Here is a 19,116-nt window from a genome sequence, read left to right on the forward strand (position 1 = left end):
GGCCTCCAAGGCCGCAATACAGACAGAGTCCCGAAGTGCGTATGTGTTGTCTCTCCTGGACTGACAATTTGAGCCGGTCCACTTGCATAGGCTCCTCTGGTGGAACAACTGATGAGGGCAGCAGGGGTTGCTGGAAAGTAGGAGCCAGCCTAGGGAATCTTCTTTCCCGACAAACCCCTTGGGACCGTTCCTGGATCCTCATGTCAATCCAGGTTGCCAGAAGAATAAGATCATCCAGGGTAGGTGGCAGGTCTCGAGTGGCAAGCTAGTCTTTAATCTCAGAAGACAGTCCCTGCCAGAATGTAGCCTACAAGGCCTCGTTGTTCCAGGCCAGTTCTGCAGCCAGGTTACGGAATTGAATGGCGTACTCGCCCATGGAGATGTCTCCATGGCGAAGGGTCAGCAGAGATGCAGCTGAAGAAGAGACTCTCCCAGGTTCCTCAAATACTGTACGGAAAGTCTATAAGATACACTGTAAATCACAAGTCTCTGATGTTCCCAAATGGGGTTCGCCCATGCCAGGGCCTTGCCAGTAAGGATAGAAATTATGAAGGCGATCCTTGCGTCATCAGAAGGGCTTTGCATGCAGTCTGAAGTGGATCTGGCATTGGTTCAGAAATCCCCTGCAGGTCCTCGCGTCTTCGTCATAGCAAGGAGCTAGTGGCAAGGAGAATCGGGGATCGGCACTGGTACTGACAGGAGGTGTGCAGGAGAAACAGCAGGAGCAACAGGCGCAAGTGCCGTGAAGACTGCAGCTTGCGCATCCAGTCGATGTGCAATGGCATTCACCACCTCGAGGAGTTGGTATTGTCAAGACGGAAAGTCTCGCATGTCTGCCTGCATGACTTGTGACGTCGTCATGGTCTTAGGTCAACCAGCGGGGTCCATGGCCTAAGCGTACTGTCACGATCCGTGGGTTTGTGGACCAACTAGGCGCACCACCATAGCGGAGTAGCAGCTGGCCAAACAACAGTGTATACAAAGTCCTAGCACAAGAGTACCTGAAATAGCCCAGACAGTAGCAGAGGCTAAGGCACAGATTGAACTTGAAGGTAGATGAAGCCACACGTGGCGGATGATATCAGGCGTGGCAGATGACAACAGACGTGGTGTATGACAGCAGGTGTGACAGGTGGCACAACACGACTCCAACACTCGATAAGGCTCAGTAACAAACACAGCACGGTATACAGGTAGCAGGGGACAGGAACATTGGGAACAGGATACGACTAAGGGACCGTTTGCTAAAACTAACATGGGAATATGCATCAACGTTCAGGCAAGGAGTGAAAGGGCAGGGCCCTATATATAGTCCAGGGTGATCTGGGGATAACTAATTATTTACATGTGTGTGCTGGCCCTTTAAGGCTGGGAAAAAACGCGCGCGCACCCTAGTGGTCACTGCAGGGCACAGCGGATGCATGTGCTGGCATCTCCGGGGAGGGAGACGTCGGCATAAGGAGAGAGGTCGCGGTCATCAGCAGGTAAGGGAAGGTGGCGGTCTGCGACCGCGGCCGTTACACTCAGTACATATATACAACCCCAGAACCCAGTTCAGTACATAAATACAACACCAGAAGCAAGTTCCGTAGATAAATACAGCACCAGAAGAAAACTCAGTACATACATACCCTGCCAGAACAAAGCTCAGTAGATCTATACAGCACCAGCACAAATACAGCTCAGTACAGGGATCATTTGAAAATTCAGTCTAACCCCTGCCACATAAGTTTTCACGACATAAAACGACAGCACCCAGTACAACCCGAACATTGGTAAAGATATGCTGGGAGTTGCTTTCACAAAAATAATGCTACCATCTGTCATCTCGCTACAGATCATACAGTGACTACAGTACTGATCAGTCACAGGGAGAATAAACATTTACATTGAGTGACTCACAGGTGATGTCTCAGATTCTTTTTAGTTCTTTTCCCTGTTCTTCTCCATCCGGTCCAGACCTCTATGATGACTTCTCCCGGCCATGGCCCATTTCTACAGTTTGCCGCTCAGATGTCTTCAGCTTCTCACTTTTCCAACATTTCCACACCTATAAACGAAGATAAAATTCTCATGGTTCCACACTCCATGCCCCTGAATATAATAGTATCACACACTGCGCTCCTGAATACAATAGTATTTTACACTGTGCCTCTGAATATAATAGCACCATACTATGGCCCCATGAATTAAATTGTGTCAAACACTGTAAAGTAAAACAACACACACACACTAACAATGCCCCCTGTCGATAACACGTCACACTGCCCCCTGTAGATAGCAGCAGTCACAATGCCCCCTGTAGATAGCGCCAGTCACAATGCCCCCTGTAGATAGTGCTAGTCACAATCCGCTTGTGGATAGTGCCAGACACAATGCCACCTGTAGATAGCGCCAGTCATAATGCTCCCTGTAGATAATGCCAGTCACACTGCCCCTTGTAGATAGCGCCAGTCACACTGCCCCCTGTAGATAGCGCCAGTGACACTGCCCCCTGTAGATAGCGCCAGTCAGAATGCCCCCTGTAGACAGCACCAGTCACACTACCAACTGTGGATAGCGCCAGTCACAATTACCCCTGTAGATAGTGCCAGTCACACTGCCCCCTGTAGATAGCGGCAGTCACAATGCCCCCTGTAGATAGCGGCAGTCACAATGCCCCCTGTAGATAGCTCCCGCTGTAGATATCGCCCCCAACGCTGTCCACAGGGAAAAAAAAACATTCTCACCTGTCCCCACGCCATCCTCTAGCGACGCAGGACTGGTCAGAGACCAGGAGACATCATCCAGCGTAACGGCGTGATGACATCATCGTGACAAAGGGCGAGAAAGCTCTCACCAGCGCTAGAGTAAGCAATTGTATCCGCATCCTAAGTGTGCGGATTCAATTGGGTGAGAGGTCCCGCTTCACCCCAGTTCTCTGAACCGGCTGTAATTTTAACAACCGGTTCAGAGGAACCGGGGCGAACTGGTCCCCCTTTTAGCCTCAGGCCCTGGGCACTTACCAAGATTGCCCTCATTATAATCCACCCGTTAGTAAGTGACTTTTTACATAAAATATATTAATGCAATGCCAGTTTTGGTCAGCGGATAACCCTTTTAAGAAAAAAAAAAAAAGTTACAGGAATATAAATATTTTTTTGCTTCCCCATCTAAAATGTCTTTCAGAAAACAAAAAAGTACAACCAAAATGGTACCTGTAAACTACCTAGAAAGATTGCACTGCACCCTAAAACCAAACATCCTTTTCTATGTGGACTCGGCGGCAGGTAGCACTAGCCTACACAGGATGACCAGCCTCTCTCAAAAAAATTCCCGCGCAATTATTATGAGGCGAAGTCCAATAAGCACACCGTGCTGTGTGTAGAACGTCGTCACAATATCATTATTCCGCCGCTATACCGAACATGTCATATGTCTGCGTCTTGGCTAGGGCAGAGCACAGTACAATACACCGTGTACAATGGATACCCCTCACGTATCACATAACAGTAGCGACAAGTCAGCGGGTAGCAGTGTATGTGGAATTACAGTGAGGGGCGTGGAGAACGCCTCCAGCCAATCAGCGGCCGCGCACGCGTGAAGTCGTGTTGTTTGGCAACAATTGCTGGCAGCGGGGCAGTATAAGTGAGCGGCGCGGGAGGTGACAGGGCGACATTACCACAGCCAGTGCGGCCGGGAGGATGGTGAGTGCCGCATGGATGGAGTATATGGACGCCTGGCTGCCTGTCGGCGAGGACGTTTCCCTGCGTTCACTTCTCGTCTACACCTTCCTGTTCCTGGTGCTGTACTGGCTCATGAGCTCTCTATGGGCCTATTATCAGATCATCACAGGAAACTCCCCGCCTGGTCCTACCCCGCTACCCTTCGTGGGCAACTTCGGCTTCATGATGGTGCCTGGTTGGCTTCTCCGACTGATGCAGTTCGGCATAGACAACAATAAATTGAGCAAGGCTCCGCCTGGAACCACCAGGAGGGGGGCCTTTCTGTACCCTCATATCGTCCTCAGTAATATGTCCAAAAAATATGGCAAGATCTATGGCTTATACATTGGTAACCGCCTCATCGTTATCCTCAACAATTTCGACACGGTGAAAGATGCCATGGTGAACTACTCTGAGGTGTTCTCTGATCGGCCCAGCGTGCCCCTGGTCAACATCATCACCAAGAGGAAAGGTACACAGCGGCGGTGGGGGGTGTGGGACATGGTTTGTACAATTGGGCTGTGTTCACATCTGCGTTAGAGGCTCAGAAATCCGGTGACGTCACTCCCGTCCTTTTCTTCGTTCTGCTCATATGATGGAACAGAAATGAACATCGCAGATGTGAACACCGCTATACTAGGCATAGAAACATCATTGGTAATTATGACGCAAAGATTTTTTTATAATCGACTTTTCCGTACCTGTAAAAATATTCTCCTATCATCGGAGCAATGGCGGAGGGCTCAGCTCGTTTGCATCCATCTACTATCTGCAATTGTGGATAGTATACGGCACGTTATATCCTATGGGCCAATGCACACAACCGTTGTGTGTGATTGCGGACGGCCCACGGATGACGCTCTTTGTGCCGTAATCCCGGACCATTCGCGCCTCTACGGTTGTGACGTCTCATTTTATCTGTTACCTTAGTTCCTGGGGATAATATTTGAGGTCCCCCTGTTTGTCAGGAATACAGTCACAGTCCAGGTGTCCATGTGCACAGCTGCTGAAGAACATATATAGTTTCATTTGATATTTTGCACACCGATAATTTGACTAATTACAGTACACGTGGATGGGGTTTTGAAAGCCATATTAACGTGTAGCGGAAACTCCACCCAGAATTCATGACATTCTCCGTGTTATCACATTTCTTGTGGAAATTCAGCAGATTTTCACTGCGGATTCTACTCTGCAATGCAAATCCACGGCACAATCCGCACCAACATCTACATGTAAATGCGGGGCAGAAAATCTTTCTGGACGTAGCCTAAGAAGAAAGTGCCACCCAACTATCATTGAAAATAACCAATAGCAAACTACATCCAAAAAAAGCCTATCGCTGAAAATAAGCTGAATATTAGGCCTTATTCACACGGACGTGTCCGTTTTGGGCGCGCAAAAGGTCCGTGTGTCATCAGCATGTGGTGCGCGGCTGCATGATTTTTGCGCAGCCGGCATCATTATGACACTCTGGTTTTCTGTTTTCATTCATTCATGTTGCGCGAATCACGCGCGGCACCCGGAAGTGCTTCTGTGTGCCGAGCGTGATTTGCACGCACCCATTGACTTCAATGGGTGCGTGCAGCGCAAAACACGGCCAAATATAGGACATGTCTTGCGTTTCACGCAGCGGACATACGCTGCGTGAAATTCACTGACCGTCTGAATGGCCCCATTCATTAACATAGGTTTCCCGCGCGTAGCACGGACTTATTATACGTTCGTCTGTATAAGCCCTAAAAATGTAACATTTATTCTGTAATGGATAGGTAAAGCCCTATACTAAATATTGCTACAGAAAAACTGACGGTTCAGAAGTAGTTCTTATAAAACGACCGGGAAAGTGAAAAAAAATATATATATACATGTGATGTATTAAGACTACACCGGTATTATTAAAAAAAAAAATACGATCGAGTAAGTTGCAGCAAATTTACTAAGAGGCACGCGCTTCTTAAAAAGTTTGTCACAACTTCGGCTGTCCATGCGACACTGAATAAAATCTATGCCAGCCAGGAGATGCCGTAGATTTCTGCTATCATTTACGACATTTTCTGATGTAAATGCGTCGGGCCGCATGAAAGTTTTTTTTGTTTTTTAATCTGGCAAGAGCGGGGAAACCACCGAAAAGTACAAATTTGGTGACTTTTGTGCCCTTTGCGACATTTCTACACCAGAAAACTTGTGCACGCGTGTTGTTAAAGGGGGTTTTCTAGCCACTAAAAATTCAATCGCTGATAGGTCGGGGTTCCATTTACTTGAATGGGCGAAAAGGCTGTAAATACCTGTGAATTGCCGCTGTCAACTATTCACATTGAGCAAGGAGAGCGCTTACGAGTTCTGCGGCCCCATCAAAACAGCTAATCATGGGCTTCTGTAGCCACAGACTTAGGAGATATAGAATGGCTGAAAAAGCCCATGGGGTTTTCCAGCTACTAGAAATTCATTGCCCATCCTCAGGATAGGCCATGAATAGCTGATGGGTCGGGGTCCGACCTTCGGGACCCCCTGCCGCCTGCCCGAACGTGAGATGAGTCTGTTGCAGGGAAAGGGTTAATATTTATTCATTTATAGTGATCGAGAGTAGCCTCCAGCCTGTAGTGCTTTCCCACTGCGGGCTATCTCTGTAGAGGATCAGAAAGATCCAAGTCGCTAAAGTCCATCTGCAGATATAAAGTAAACAGAAGACTAACGCAGCTGGAGTTTTACACTGTGTTTTGGTCCAGATTCACACGAACGAGTGCAAACTCGGACGTGAAAAATTGTAGTTTTTCACATCCGAGTGGCACTCGTGCGGGTCCCGTTTTCACGGCTCCCCATAAACTTGAGTCTATCAAGGGATCCTTAAAGAGGCTCTGTCACCACATTATAAGTGCCCTGTCTCCTATATAAGGAGACGGGCGCTATAATGTAGGTGACAGTAATGCTTTTTATTTAAAAAAAACGATCTATTTTCACAACGTTACGAGCGATTTTGGTTTATGCTAATGAGTTGCTTAATGCCCAAGTTGGCGTATTTTTACTTTCGACCAAGTGGGCGTTGTACAGAGGAGTGTATGACGCTGACCAATCGGCATCATGCACTCCTCTCCATTCATTTAGACAGCAGAATCGCGTTCTTACTAGAACATGATCTGCAGCCACATACACAGCGATTCTGCTTGATTAACATTTATCCAGTGTTCTGATAATGAATACACATGACATGACCATCCAGCCTGGACGTCATGTGTATTCAGAATCCTGACACTTCTGAATCTTTTCTGTGAGATTCTAGCAACGGAAACGAAATCTCGCGAGATTACGGAGCTAAACGAGATTTCGTTTCCCTTGCTGTAAATCTCACAGAAAAGATTCAGAAATGTCAGGATTCTGAGTACACATGACGTCCAGGCTAGATGGTCATGTGTATTCATTATCAGAACACTGGATAAATGTTAATCAAGCAGAATCGCTGTGTATGTGGCTGCAGATCATGTTTTAGTAAGAACGCGATTCTGCTGTCTAAATGAATGGAGAGGAGTGCATGATGCCGATTGGTCAGCGCCATACACTCCTCTGTACAACGCCCACTTGGTCGAAGCAATAATAGTTACGCTGTTTCAGTAACTCCACATGTAACCCCCAAAAAAAGTTAGATAAATTCTTAGGAGTGTAAAAAAAAATGTAATGTAAAATGTAATTTTCGCTGCAAAAATATAATGCAAGTTTGCTACGTGTGAGCACACCCTAAGGCCTTATTCACACAAGCGTATTTCACGTCCGTGTTACGTGCGTTAAAACAACGGACGTCAGACGGACCTATTCAATGGGGCCATTCAGACATTGTGTTTTTCACACAGCGTGAAACTCACTGCATGTCCTATACTTGTGCGTTTTTTGCGCATCACGCACCCATTGAAGTCAATGGGTGCGTGAAAATCACGGATAGCACACGGACGTCGTCCGTGTGCTGTGCGTGATTCACACAAAGTTGTTAAAGAAAAACACCTTCAGTTTATTTTGCTGACGTAAAAAACGCATGACATACGCGCGTAAAAAAAACGCAGACACGCACCGTACACTGATGTCACACTGAACTGCAACGCAAGAAAAACGCTGCGTTTTTACGCGCGCAAAACGGACACGTTTGTGTGAATAAGGCCTTAGGCTCCGTGCACACGACCATAAAATCGCCCGCAATTTCGGTCCGTAATTTCGGGCCCATTCAGTTCTGATGGCTGCGGACACCTTTTCGTAGCGCTACGGATGGGTGTCCGTGCCGGGAATTATGGAGCATGTCCGTTTTTTTGGTGTTTTATGGGCCATGCTCCCATACTTTGTATGGGAGCTCGGCCCGAAAATGCGGGCGGCAGTCAGCAGCCGGCCGTGCCGCAGCATTTACAATAGCAGTAAAGTGGATGAGATTCAGAAAACCCAGCAGAAAAGTCCTATGGAAAGCGTTCTGCGGTGCAACTTTCAAATCTGCAGCACGTCAATTTATCATGTGTATTTTCTGCGGAGATGGTGCAGTTTTTGGCCCATAGACTTCATTAGGGAGCATAAATTCGGCACTAAAAATAGCAAGTTCACTTGTGTTGCGGTTTGTACAGCGATTCTGCAGTGGAATCGCAGTAAGGCTATGTGCACACACAAAATAAAAAACGTCTCCAATTACAAAAGACTGATTTTCAGACGGTTTGTTAATCAAAGTCGCGTTTATTAGGGCTGTTTTTCTATAGTCTATGAAAAACTGCTCCCAAAATGGCTGAAGAAGTAACATGCACTTTTTCGTGGACATTTTTTTTTTCGTGGCCGCTTTGAAAAACGGCCACGTAAAAAAAGTCCCGTCGTAACAGCGCAGTTTTTCCCATTGAAATCAATGGGCAGATGTTTGAAGGCGTTCTGCTTCCAACTTTTCGGGACGCTTACGGCCCGAAAAACGTCTGAAAACACTTCGTGTGAACATACCCTAAGGGTATGTTCACACGCAAACGTAAAATACGTCTGAAATTACGGAGCCGTTTTCAGACGAAAACAGCTCCTGAATTTCAAAAGTTTTTGCACGTGCAGGCGTTTTTCGCAGCGGCCATAACGGACGTAATTGGAGCTGGTTTTCAATGGAGTAAATGAAAAACTGCTCCAATTACGTCCCAAGAAGTGACCTGCACTTCTCTGAGGCGGCCGTTTTTTACGCGCCGTCTTTTGACAGCGGCGCGTAAAAAAAAAATAAAAGACCGTCTGCACAGAACACCGTAAGACCCATTGAATTCAATGGGCAGATGTTTACCGATGCTTTGGAGCCGTATTTTCTGGGCCTAATTCCAGGCGTAAAACGCCTGAATTACATCTGTAAATAGGGCGTGTGAACATACCCTTAGAGCCGCATAAAATCTGCAACTTCACATAAGTTTGCTATAATCAAGGCTTCACAATAAATCCGCAAGCAGAGCCGGCCTTAGGTTAGATGGCGCCCTTTGCGAAATTATCTTTCGGCGCCCCAACCCATCAGAAAAAAAATTTCCCATAATAAAGTATAATGCCCCTGTAGCTGCCCCATACAGTAGAATAATAAATATATTATAACCCCTTCAAGGACACAGTATTTTGTCCTCTAAGGCTGGGTTCACACGACCTATTTTCAGACGTAAACGAGGCGTATTATGCCTCGTTTTACGTCTGAAAATAAGGCTACAATACGTCGGCAAACATCTGCCCATTCATTTGAATGGGTTTGCCGACGTACTGTGCAGACAACCTGTCATTTACGCGTCGTCGTTTGACAGCTGACAAACGACGATGTGTAAAAATACAGCCTCGTCAAAAGAAGTGCAGGACACTTCTTTCAGACGTAATTTGAGCCGTTCTTCATTGAACTCAATGAAGAGCAGCTCAAAATTTACTGCTGTCAGAGAAGCCTCGCAAAATGCGAGGAGGAGCAATTACGTCTGAAACGAGGCAGCTGTTTTCTCCTGAAAACAGTCTGTCATTTCAGACGTAAAAGCCAGCTAGCGTGTGCACATACCCTAATTGTGCTACACACAGTATTCTGTCCCCTGTAGTGCCCCTACACAGTATAATGCCCCCCTCCCCTGGCTGCCACACACGGCCACCCCTTGTAGATAGGTCCCCACTGTAGAGTGTGCCATCCCCTCACCAATAGCCGCTTTTCCGTCGCAAAGATTGCAATATCTGCCATTTGTTGCGGGTTTTACCTCCCCATTGAATACATTGGGGAAAACCTGCAACAGAAAACAAGCAATTCCGCGGCATAAACAGTCGACGCGTCCCTTCAACGTCCTGCAGCCTGGCCTCTTGGGATGACATTTCATCCCATGTGACTGCTGCAGCCAATCACAGGCTGTAGTGGTCACATGGGATGAAACATCATCCCAGAAGGCCGGGCTGCAGTACTGTTTTCCGTGATGGACATTCCGCACGAAAAATCAACACAATTTTTGGTTTGGCTTTTCGTCCCGAATTCCCTGCGGGCCCCAGGGCGAGTGCGCTGTGTACTTTTACCCAACATATCCGCCCTGTGTGAACATACCCTTAGGCCTAGTTCACACAGAGTATATTGCAGGTCAGAAAAAAACTCCCTCAAAATGAAAAAGCCCTCTGCCTCCCATTGAAATCAGTGGGAGGCTATTTCAGCTGGGTTTTTTTTGGGCGCTGATTCTGACAAGAAAACTGTCTGATCTGGGCCTCGGGTTCAGATTTCGTATGTATTTTTTAAGCCAAAAGCAGAATTTGATCCAGTAGCGGAGACCCTTTAAGTTTTCCTGCACACATAGGAATTTCCTGGGAATTAAAGGGCTAGTTTTTTTGTTGTTTTTTTTTTTTTTAAATTAATTTATCTGTTTTTATTTAATAAAATATTATATTGACTTTATTTAATTTTTCACACACAATGTTTTTTTTTATTAACTCTTTCTTACTGCACTGGGGGCTGCCATGTTTTATTTCATGTGTGTATGTGTCTCTTAACGACACATACACAGATGGAGTACAGCAGCACAGGGCATAGGACACAATTAACGGGAGCCGTACATTGCTTCTGCTATCTGGCTCTGTACTGTGCAGATGCAGGTCAGAGTCACACAGCAGAGAAGCTGGTTTGTAGGGAGATGGCAGGCGCCATTATGAAGACCAGCTGCACTGCATATAAGGTGTGTGTGTGTGTGGACCCCCCCCCCCCCCCTGTCGCTAGATGGATATTCCTATCACAGAGTGGTGTGACAGTCTCCTCTACTGCGGAGGAGACTGTCTGCAAGATTGTATAGGGACGATGGAGGAGACTATCAGCAGGATTGTATGGTGATGCCTCGCCACCCAATCCTGCTGACAGTCTCCTCTAGCATTACCACCCGATACTGCTGACAGTGATGCTGGAAGAGACTGTCAGCAGTATTGGGTGGTGATGCTGGAGGAGACTGTCTGCAAGATTGTATGGTGACGCTGACATTTTTTTGCGCATTTTACATGCCTCTACTCCTAAATGTCTTTATCCCTCCATCCTGCTAACAGTCTCCTCCAGCCTCACCATATAATCCTGCTGACAGTCTCCCCCAGCATCACTGTCAGCAGTATTGGCTGGTGATGCTGGAGGAGACTGTCAGCAGGATGGAGGGATAAAGACATTTAGCAGGAGAGGCATGTAAAATGCGCTAAAAAAACGTGTCAAATACACGCCGTGTGAACCTGTCAACTGAAAAGGCATTCACTTCACTTTCATCATTCTAAGGGTATGTTGACACGCGGTGTTATCAGCCGTTTTTCGGGCCGTAAACGTCCCGAAAAATGGCTGATAAATCGGAAGCAGAACGTCTCCAAACGTCTGCCCATTGGTTTCAATGGGAAATACAGCGTTCTGTTCTGACGGGGTGTTTTTTTACGTGGCCATTTTCCAAAAATGGCACACAAAAAGACACTCACCAAAAAGAATTGCATATCACTTCTTGGGATGTTTTTGGAGCCGTTTTTCATTGACCCTATAGAAAAACAGCTCCAAAAACGGCCGTAAAAAACGCGAGTTTGATTAAAAAATGGCTGAAAATCAGGAGCTGTTTTTCCCTTTGTTTAGTAAGCGTGTGAACATACCCTTAATAGGCTCTGTCACCACATTATAAGTGGCCTATCTTCTACATAATATGATCGGCGCTGTAATGTAGATTACAGCAGTGTTTTTTATTTAGAAAAACAATCATTTTTTATGCAGTTATGACCTATATTAGCTTTATGCTTATGAGTTTCTCAATGGACAACTGGGCGTGTTTTACTTTTTGGCCAAGTGGGCGTTGTACAGAGGAGTGTATGACGCTGACCAATCAGTGACCAATCAGCGTCATACACTCCTCTCCATTCATTTACTCTGCACATAGCGATATATCTATATCGCTATGTGCAGCCACATACACACACTATAACATTACTGCAGTGTCCTGACAATGAATATACATTACCTCCAGCCAGGACGTGATGTGTATTCAGAATCCTGACACTTCTCTGTGATTTACAGCACAGCGAGATCTCGCTGTAAATGACAGTTTACAGCGTAATCTAGTGAGACTACGCCTGCTATGCTGTAAATCACAGAGAAGTGGTCAGGGTTCTGAATACACATCCCGTCCTGTCTGGAGGTAATGTATATTCATAGTCAGGTCACTGCAGTAATGCTAGTGTTTGTGTATGTGGCTGCACATAGCGATATAGCTATATCGCTATGTGCAGAGTAAATGAATGGAGAGGAGTGTATGACGCTGATTGGTCACTGATTGTCCGTGTCATACACTTCTCTCCACAATGCCCACTTGGTCAAAAAGTAAAACACGCCCAGTTGTCCATTGAGAAACTCCTTAGCATAAAGGTCATATCTCCGTCAAAAATGATTGTTTTTCTAAATAAAAAAAACACTGCTGTAATCTACATTACAGCGCCGATCATATCATGTACAATATAGGGCACTTATAATGTGGTGACAGAGCCTCTTTAGCCTTTTGATGTGTCTTATAGCTTCTGCCAGCTGCATTTCAAAAATCACACACAAAATGGCTGCCTTACACTGCTTAGCAATTTGAAGACCCCTTTCCCTCACTTGTAGGAGGAAGGGGGGAGATTCCCTCACACATTTACGGCAGCTGTGAGTCAGGTTTCTTTGCCTTATTCACCTTGCTGTAATTCTGGAAAGTGCTCCCTCTGGTGGCCAACATAGGAAAACATGTCAAATTATTATTTAATTTTTAATACATTCCACCATGTGGAAGAAAAAATAAAATACCGCAAAAAATGTAACAAATATAATAGAAATAAGTAACTTAAAGGAATAGTGTCGCCAAAAAAAATTTTTTTTTATCAGTTTGTTAGTGTTTTATAAAAAACTTTTGTATGTATTTGTGTGTTACTTTTTTTTATTTTTTCACTTTTTCTTCCCTATGGGGGCTGCCATTTTTTACTCCATTTCTGTATGTGTCGATTAACGACACATACAGACATGGATTACGGCAGCCCCAGTCCCATAGTGAATGCGAACGGGGCCCGTTCCGTCCACTATGGTGTGCGCCGTCTGTGTGGGAATGACGCATGCGCCGCTCCCACACAGTCCAAGTTGAACTGAGCGCCGTCCGGCGCCATTTTCCTGTAGACCGGAAGTCGCGGCCGGACAGTAAGATTACTACTTCCGGTCGCGGCTTCCGGACTTGTGCACTTGGAGCAGCAGACGGAGCGGACGGGCCGGAGGGAGCGGCGGCGACAGGAGCAGGTAAGTGATTTCTATGTATGTTCGTGTTTCAGTGTGTTTACTAGTGTATGTAAACCTACTACACTGTGTGTTCGCTCAAAAAATGGCGACACACAGTGTAGGAGGTTAGACCGTTCAATCCCCTCGTTTCTCCCGGCACTAGCCAGGATAAAGGAGGGGGGGATTCTGAGAGCTCACTAGAGCGAGGGATTTTTTCCCAATTTTGCAGCATAGAGCAATGTGGTTGCTTTACCACATGCAATGCTGCAATTTTGGGAATTGCTCCATCTAGTGACCAGTGCTGGGAAATATTATAAATTAGAATCTAATTTATAATATTTCCTGACTCGTGAAAAAAATAAAAAAAATTAGAACAATGTTTAATCACCTACACACTAATTGTTTAACTAAAAAAAAAAAATACACTTTTTGCTAACACATTCCCTTTAAAAAAAAAAAAAAGGTTTAATTTGCGACACATTCCCTTTAGGCCCCATGCACACGACCCTAAAAACGCCCGTAATTACGGCACGTTTTTACGGGCCCATGGACTTCTATTGGCCACGGGTAATATTTTTTTTTTCATCGATTTGAGCGGTGTGAAGGCTTATTTTGTTGCCGGACGAGCTGTAGTTTTATTGGCACCATTTTTTGGTACATACAAATTTTTTGATCACTTTTTTTTTCTTTATTTCATATTTTAAGCACTTTAAGGGGACCAAAAAACTATTTTGATGTTTTCAATTTTTAAACTCACCGTGCGAGTTAAATAATGGTATAGTGTAATAGACTTTTACGAACACAGCGATACCAAATTATTTTATTTTTTACATTGTGCTTGGGGAAAAATGGGAAAAGGGTTTTATTTTTTTTTACACTCCTGAAAATGTATCTAACGTTGTTTATTTATTTTTTTACACATTTTATTAGTTCCCCTAGGGGACTTGAACCAGCGGCTACTTAGTTACATGTGGAGTCACTGAAACAGCGTAACTACGCGGTTTCCCTAACTCCCATAGTAGTGAATTGCAGTTACGGAAGTAGCATGCGAGCTATGCGGTTTCTGTAACTACTGTTCAGTTCAATGGGAGTTATGGAAACATCATAGTTACGCTGTTTCAGTGACTCCACATGTAACCAAGTAAATTCACCTGTTCTGAAAGGCCTCTGAGTCTGAGACACCACTAAGTGTATGTTCACACGGCCTATTTTCGGCCGTTTTTCGGGCCGTAATTGGCCAAAAAATCGGAAGCAGAACGCCTCCAAACATCTGCCCATTGATTTCGATGGGAAAAATGGCGTTCTGTTCCGACGGGCCGTTTTTTTACTCTGCCGTTTTGAAAAACGGCCGTGTAAAAAAACGGCTGCGAAAAAGTGCAGGTCACTTCTTGGGACGTTTTTGGAGCCATTTTGAACTTATTCTATGGAAAACCGCTCCAAAAATTCAGCGACAATCGCGAGTGGCTTAAAAAACATCTGAAAATCAGGAGCTGCTTCCCTTGAAAACAGCTCCGTATTTTTAGAAGTTTTTGACTCCGCGTGCTAACATACCCTGAGCAAGCAACATCAAGACCAGGGAGCTCTCCAAACAGGTCGGAGACTAAGTTGTGGAATAGAACCAGGTTGGATTATTAAAAAAAAAACAAACTGAATTTGAAGCCTCACACGTAGCACCATTTAATACAGTGTAAGGCCTCATGCACACGACCGTAAAAACTCCCGTTATTACGGGTCGTAATTACGACCCGTAATAACGGGCTCATAGACTTCTATTGGCCACGGGTACCTTCCCGTTTTCTTACGGGAAGGTGCCCGTGCCGTTAAAAAAGATAGAACATGTCCTATTTCAGGCCGTAATAACGGCACGGACAGTCCATAGAAGTCTATGGAGCTCCCGTAATGACGGGTGGCTACATGTGTGCACCCGTCATTACGGCAGCGTTGCTAAGCGACGTCAGTAAATAGTCACTGTCCAGGGAGCTGAAAGAGTTAACTGATCGGCAGTAACTCTTTCAGCACCCTGGACCGTGACTACCGATCAGAATAAAGAGCAACCTGTAAAAAATAAAAATAAAAGACGTTCATACTTACCGAGAACTTCCTGCTTCCTCCAGTCCGGTCTCCCGGCCGTTGCCTTGGTGACGCGTCCCTCTCGACATCCGGCCCGACGTCCTGGCCGTCCCTGGATGACGTTTCAGCCCATGTGACCGCTGCAGCCAATCACAGGTCAATCACAGGCTGCAGCGGTCACATGGACTGCCGCGTCATCCAGGGATGTCGGGCTGGATGTGAAGAGAGGGACGCGTCATCAAGACAACGGCCGGGTAAGTATGAATTTCTTTAACTTTTATTACAGAAAGGGCTGTACCTTCTCTCTATCCTGCACTGATAGAGAGAAGGGGCTGGCGATTAGTGCCGCCAAAAACGTGCCCGTAAATACGGGTGGAATACGGGTGACACCGGACCCATATTTACGGCCACGGGTCCGTAAATACTGGTGCAAAACAGGTCGAATACGTGTGACACCGGACCCGTATTTACGCCAGTATTTACGGGTGGGAAAAAATACGGTCGTGTGCATGAGGCCTAACAAAATGGAAAAAAATGTGGTACAACTACAAACCTGACAAGTGAAGGCCGCCCACCAAAACTCTGTCTGGGCAAGGTGGGCATTAAAGAAAGCGTCATTGTGAGGGCAGAAGTTAGCGATTCCCTAAAGTCCCTAAGAAAAAAGAAGGATCAACCATTCACCTCTTCCAGTCGGATAAATGTATCCAATTCTTCTGCTGAAGAGGATTTTCAGTCATAGGAAGGAGAGCTGAGCTCTTCAGAGAATACCTTTGATGAGAATGGGGGTAGAAATCTGTCCTTAGCGGAGGATGTAGATCCGTTCCTAAAAACTATTGGAGCAACAATGAATATTGATCCCAAAGAACCCCGTTCTGTCCACAACATAATGTTTGAAGGCTTAGGGCCTAGGGAACAGATTTTTTTCCCCATTCATAAAAATGTAGCAAGTCTCATCAAAAGGGAATGGAAGAACCCAGATTGGAAAATTGGTATTCCCAAACTTCTTAGAAGGAAATATCATTTTGAAGAAGAGTTCTGTAGGGGTTGGGCTAGCACCCCTAGACTTGACACACCAGTTGCAAAAATTTCTAGGAAGAATGTTTTACCCTTTTGAGGATCTTGGTTCATTATCTGACCCCATGAACAGGATAGTGGATTACTACCTCAAAAGAACCTGGGAAGCTTCTACTGGGACTTTTAAGCCAGGTATTGCACCCACTTGTGTGGCTATATCTCTAATGTGAATCTCTAATTGTGCTATCGAAATCTTTAGAGACAAAAGTTCCAGAGCAGATCCTCTCCTCCATCTTAGCCAAAAAAATCTGCTGGATTAGAGAAAACTGACTCCTCGGTAGATTCCGTCTGCCTTTCAGCCAGATAAACAGCCCCCTCAAACTCTGCCAGAAGCGCTATCTGGCTTAAAATCCTGGAAGGGGGATACAGGATTAAAAGGAGGACTATGCTCCATTCCTTGTTCTGGTGGTTTTTCTGTTTGGGCCCCTGATAGATGACTTATTAGAAAAAAGGCGATTCCCTATTCAACTGAATCTTTTCGTCCTAAAAGGTTCAATAAAAAACCTAGCCCAAGGGGACAGGATTTCAAGGCCTCAAAGTTCCTTAGAAAGAACAAGGGCTTCCTTTTCAGACGACAAAACGATGCAAAAACCGAGAACACCAATAATGATGCCAGAAGAACCATGGTGGGCGCCTGGTGTCTATCCCTGTTTTACAAAAATTGGGAAGAAATCCTAGGAATTATAAGGTCAGGATATGTTCTGGAATTCAGATCCCTTCCCCCAGATTGGTCCTTTGCTACAGAAGTACAGAAGAATCCAGAAAAACAGAGCCTTCGAATCAGAAATTCTGTCACTCGTTAAAAAAGGGGTTCTGATTCAAGTCCCAAGTGCAGAAACAGGGAAAGGCTTCTATTTCCCCCCCCCCCCCTCCTCCCCTTTTTTTAAATCTTTTTTCTGGAATGAAAACAAACAAACAAAAGGGAAATACAGGTTTGTAATAAATCTGAAACCTCTGAATACAAATGTGGCGAAACCGGGTCAGTGGGGGTCGGTTTACGCCAAGAGAATGTGGGCGATAGATTCAGGCGACACAGATTAACAGGGGACAAGCCACAGCGGCGCGTTTATTAACAGGGACAGACACACACAGAAACAATGCACCGCTGCTTTTCCCCTCTGGGCTGGATGGGACAGGCTACCTCACTATGGGGTCTCTCCACTGTACCTTTCATCCTTTGGGGTGTCTCCAGATCCTCCTTGGTTAGATGGGACTCCAGCACTTGTCATCTATTACTGTCCCTAGGTCAGGTACCATCTCTGAGGTAGACAGCCCCTGCCTGCAGCTCACACTGCTATCTCATCCTCTCCTGGGCAACAACTAACTGAGAACTCATCCAGCACCACTATATCCCTCACCCCCCCTCCCTTTTTCTTATTTACATTAGACAATTTCCCGCTCTCAGCCTGTGACTCATTCTCCTTCAGTGTAAGATTAACCGTAGAGGGGGAGGACAGTGAAGCAGCACTGAATACAATACAATACAAATCAACTGGTTATCAAACATAACGTAATGCAGTTTGAGGGGACATATCCCCATCTAGCACCGGGCGCCATCTAAGCTATGGCACCCGGATGGCGGGAGTGCGACGGTTTGCGGCAGGCTTAACCTGTATTTGGGTACAATGCCTGTAACCGTCACCCGTTCCGCCACAACATACTTGACCTACAAAAAATTGTTCATGATAATTAATTGCAGAGATGTCATACATCAGGACGAGAGACGGTCTCCTGATTTCTTACCTGGACGATTTCTTAATAGTGGCATAGTCCGCTCAGACTCTGACACAACAGACAGAAATAATTTGTTCTGTCCTGTCGCTACTAGGATGGAACAAAAATCTAAGGAAATTAAACTTGATCCCCTCCAACAAATGTCTTTCTAGGGATTCTTCTAGACTCCTCCAGGCAGATGTCTTTTCTTCCAGAAGGGAAGATCAATCCTCTGATAGGCAGAGTCTCCGAACTATATATAGACCATACGACCTCTTTCAGGAAAGCTATGTCCGATCTGGGCCTCTTGACGTCATGCATTCTTAGCAGTATTATGGGCTCCGTTCAGATCCAGGGCTCTGCAACTGGATATTCTAGAACATCGGGACAGGAGCAGTCTCTCTGGACCATACCTTTCACATTTCATCTTTAGCCAGGCTGTCTCTCCGATGGTGGTTGAACAGGAAAAATCTTAGGAGGGGCATTCCATGGGTAACAACCCCTACACTCAACATAACCATGGATGCAAACCCTTGGGGTTGGGGAGCTCACTACGACTCCTTTTTTTTTTTTCTCCAAGGTCAGTGGGACCACCAGACTACCCAAAGATTCTCCAACTTCAGAGAGTTGGCAGCAGTTTTTCAGGCCATGAAAAACCTCTAACAGAAATTTTGGGCCAGAATATAAAAATTATTCAGACAACAGTGGCGTATATAAACCATCAGGGGGGGGGACGACAAGATCGATTCCACTGATGGATTTATCTTCACAGATATTCTCCTTGGCAGGGCAACACTTGTTGACCCGCTCAGCCAACCACCTGAAGGGAAGGGACAA

The 19,116-nt window shown here is 45.7% G+C and overlaps 1 protein-coding gene across 1 annotated transcript in view; it reads left to right on the plus strand.

The window, feature by feature from the left end:
* Positions 1–3,574: 3,574 nt before the first annotated feature.
* The window catches only part of CYP2U1 (cytochrome P450 family 2 subfamily U member 1), a 50,744-nt gene continuing 35,202 nt past the window's right edge, over positions 3,575–19,116 (plus strand). Inside the window, exon 1 of the mRNA XM_075860507.1 lies at positions 3,575–4,176. Coding sequence (XP_075716622.1) covers positions 3,684–4,176 — 493 coding nt within the window. The 5' untranslated portion in view covers positions 3,575–3,683. The remainder of the gene's footprint in view (positions 4,177–19,116) is intronic.

The sequence above is a fragment of the Rhinoderma darwinii genome, chromosome 1, assembly GCF_050947455.1.
Source record: "Rhinoderma darwinii isolate aRhiDar2 chromosome 1, aRhiDar2.hap1, whole genome shotgun sequence".
In the NCBI taxonomy this organism is placed as follows: domain Eukaryota; kingdom Metazoa; phylum Chordata; class Amphibia; order Anura; family Rhinodermatidae; genus Rhinoderma; species Rhinoderma darwinii.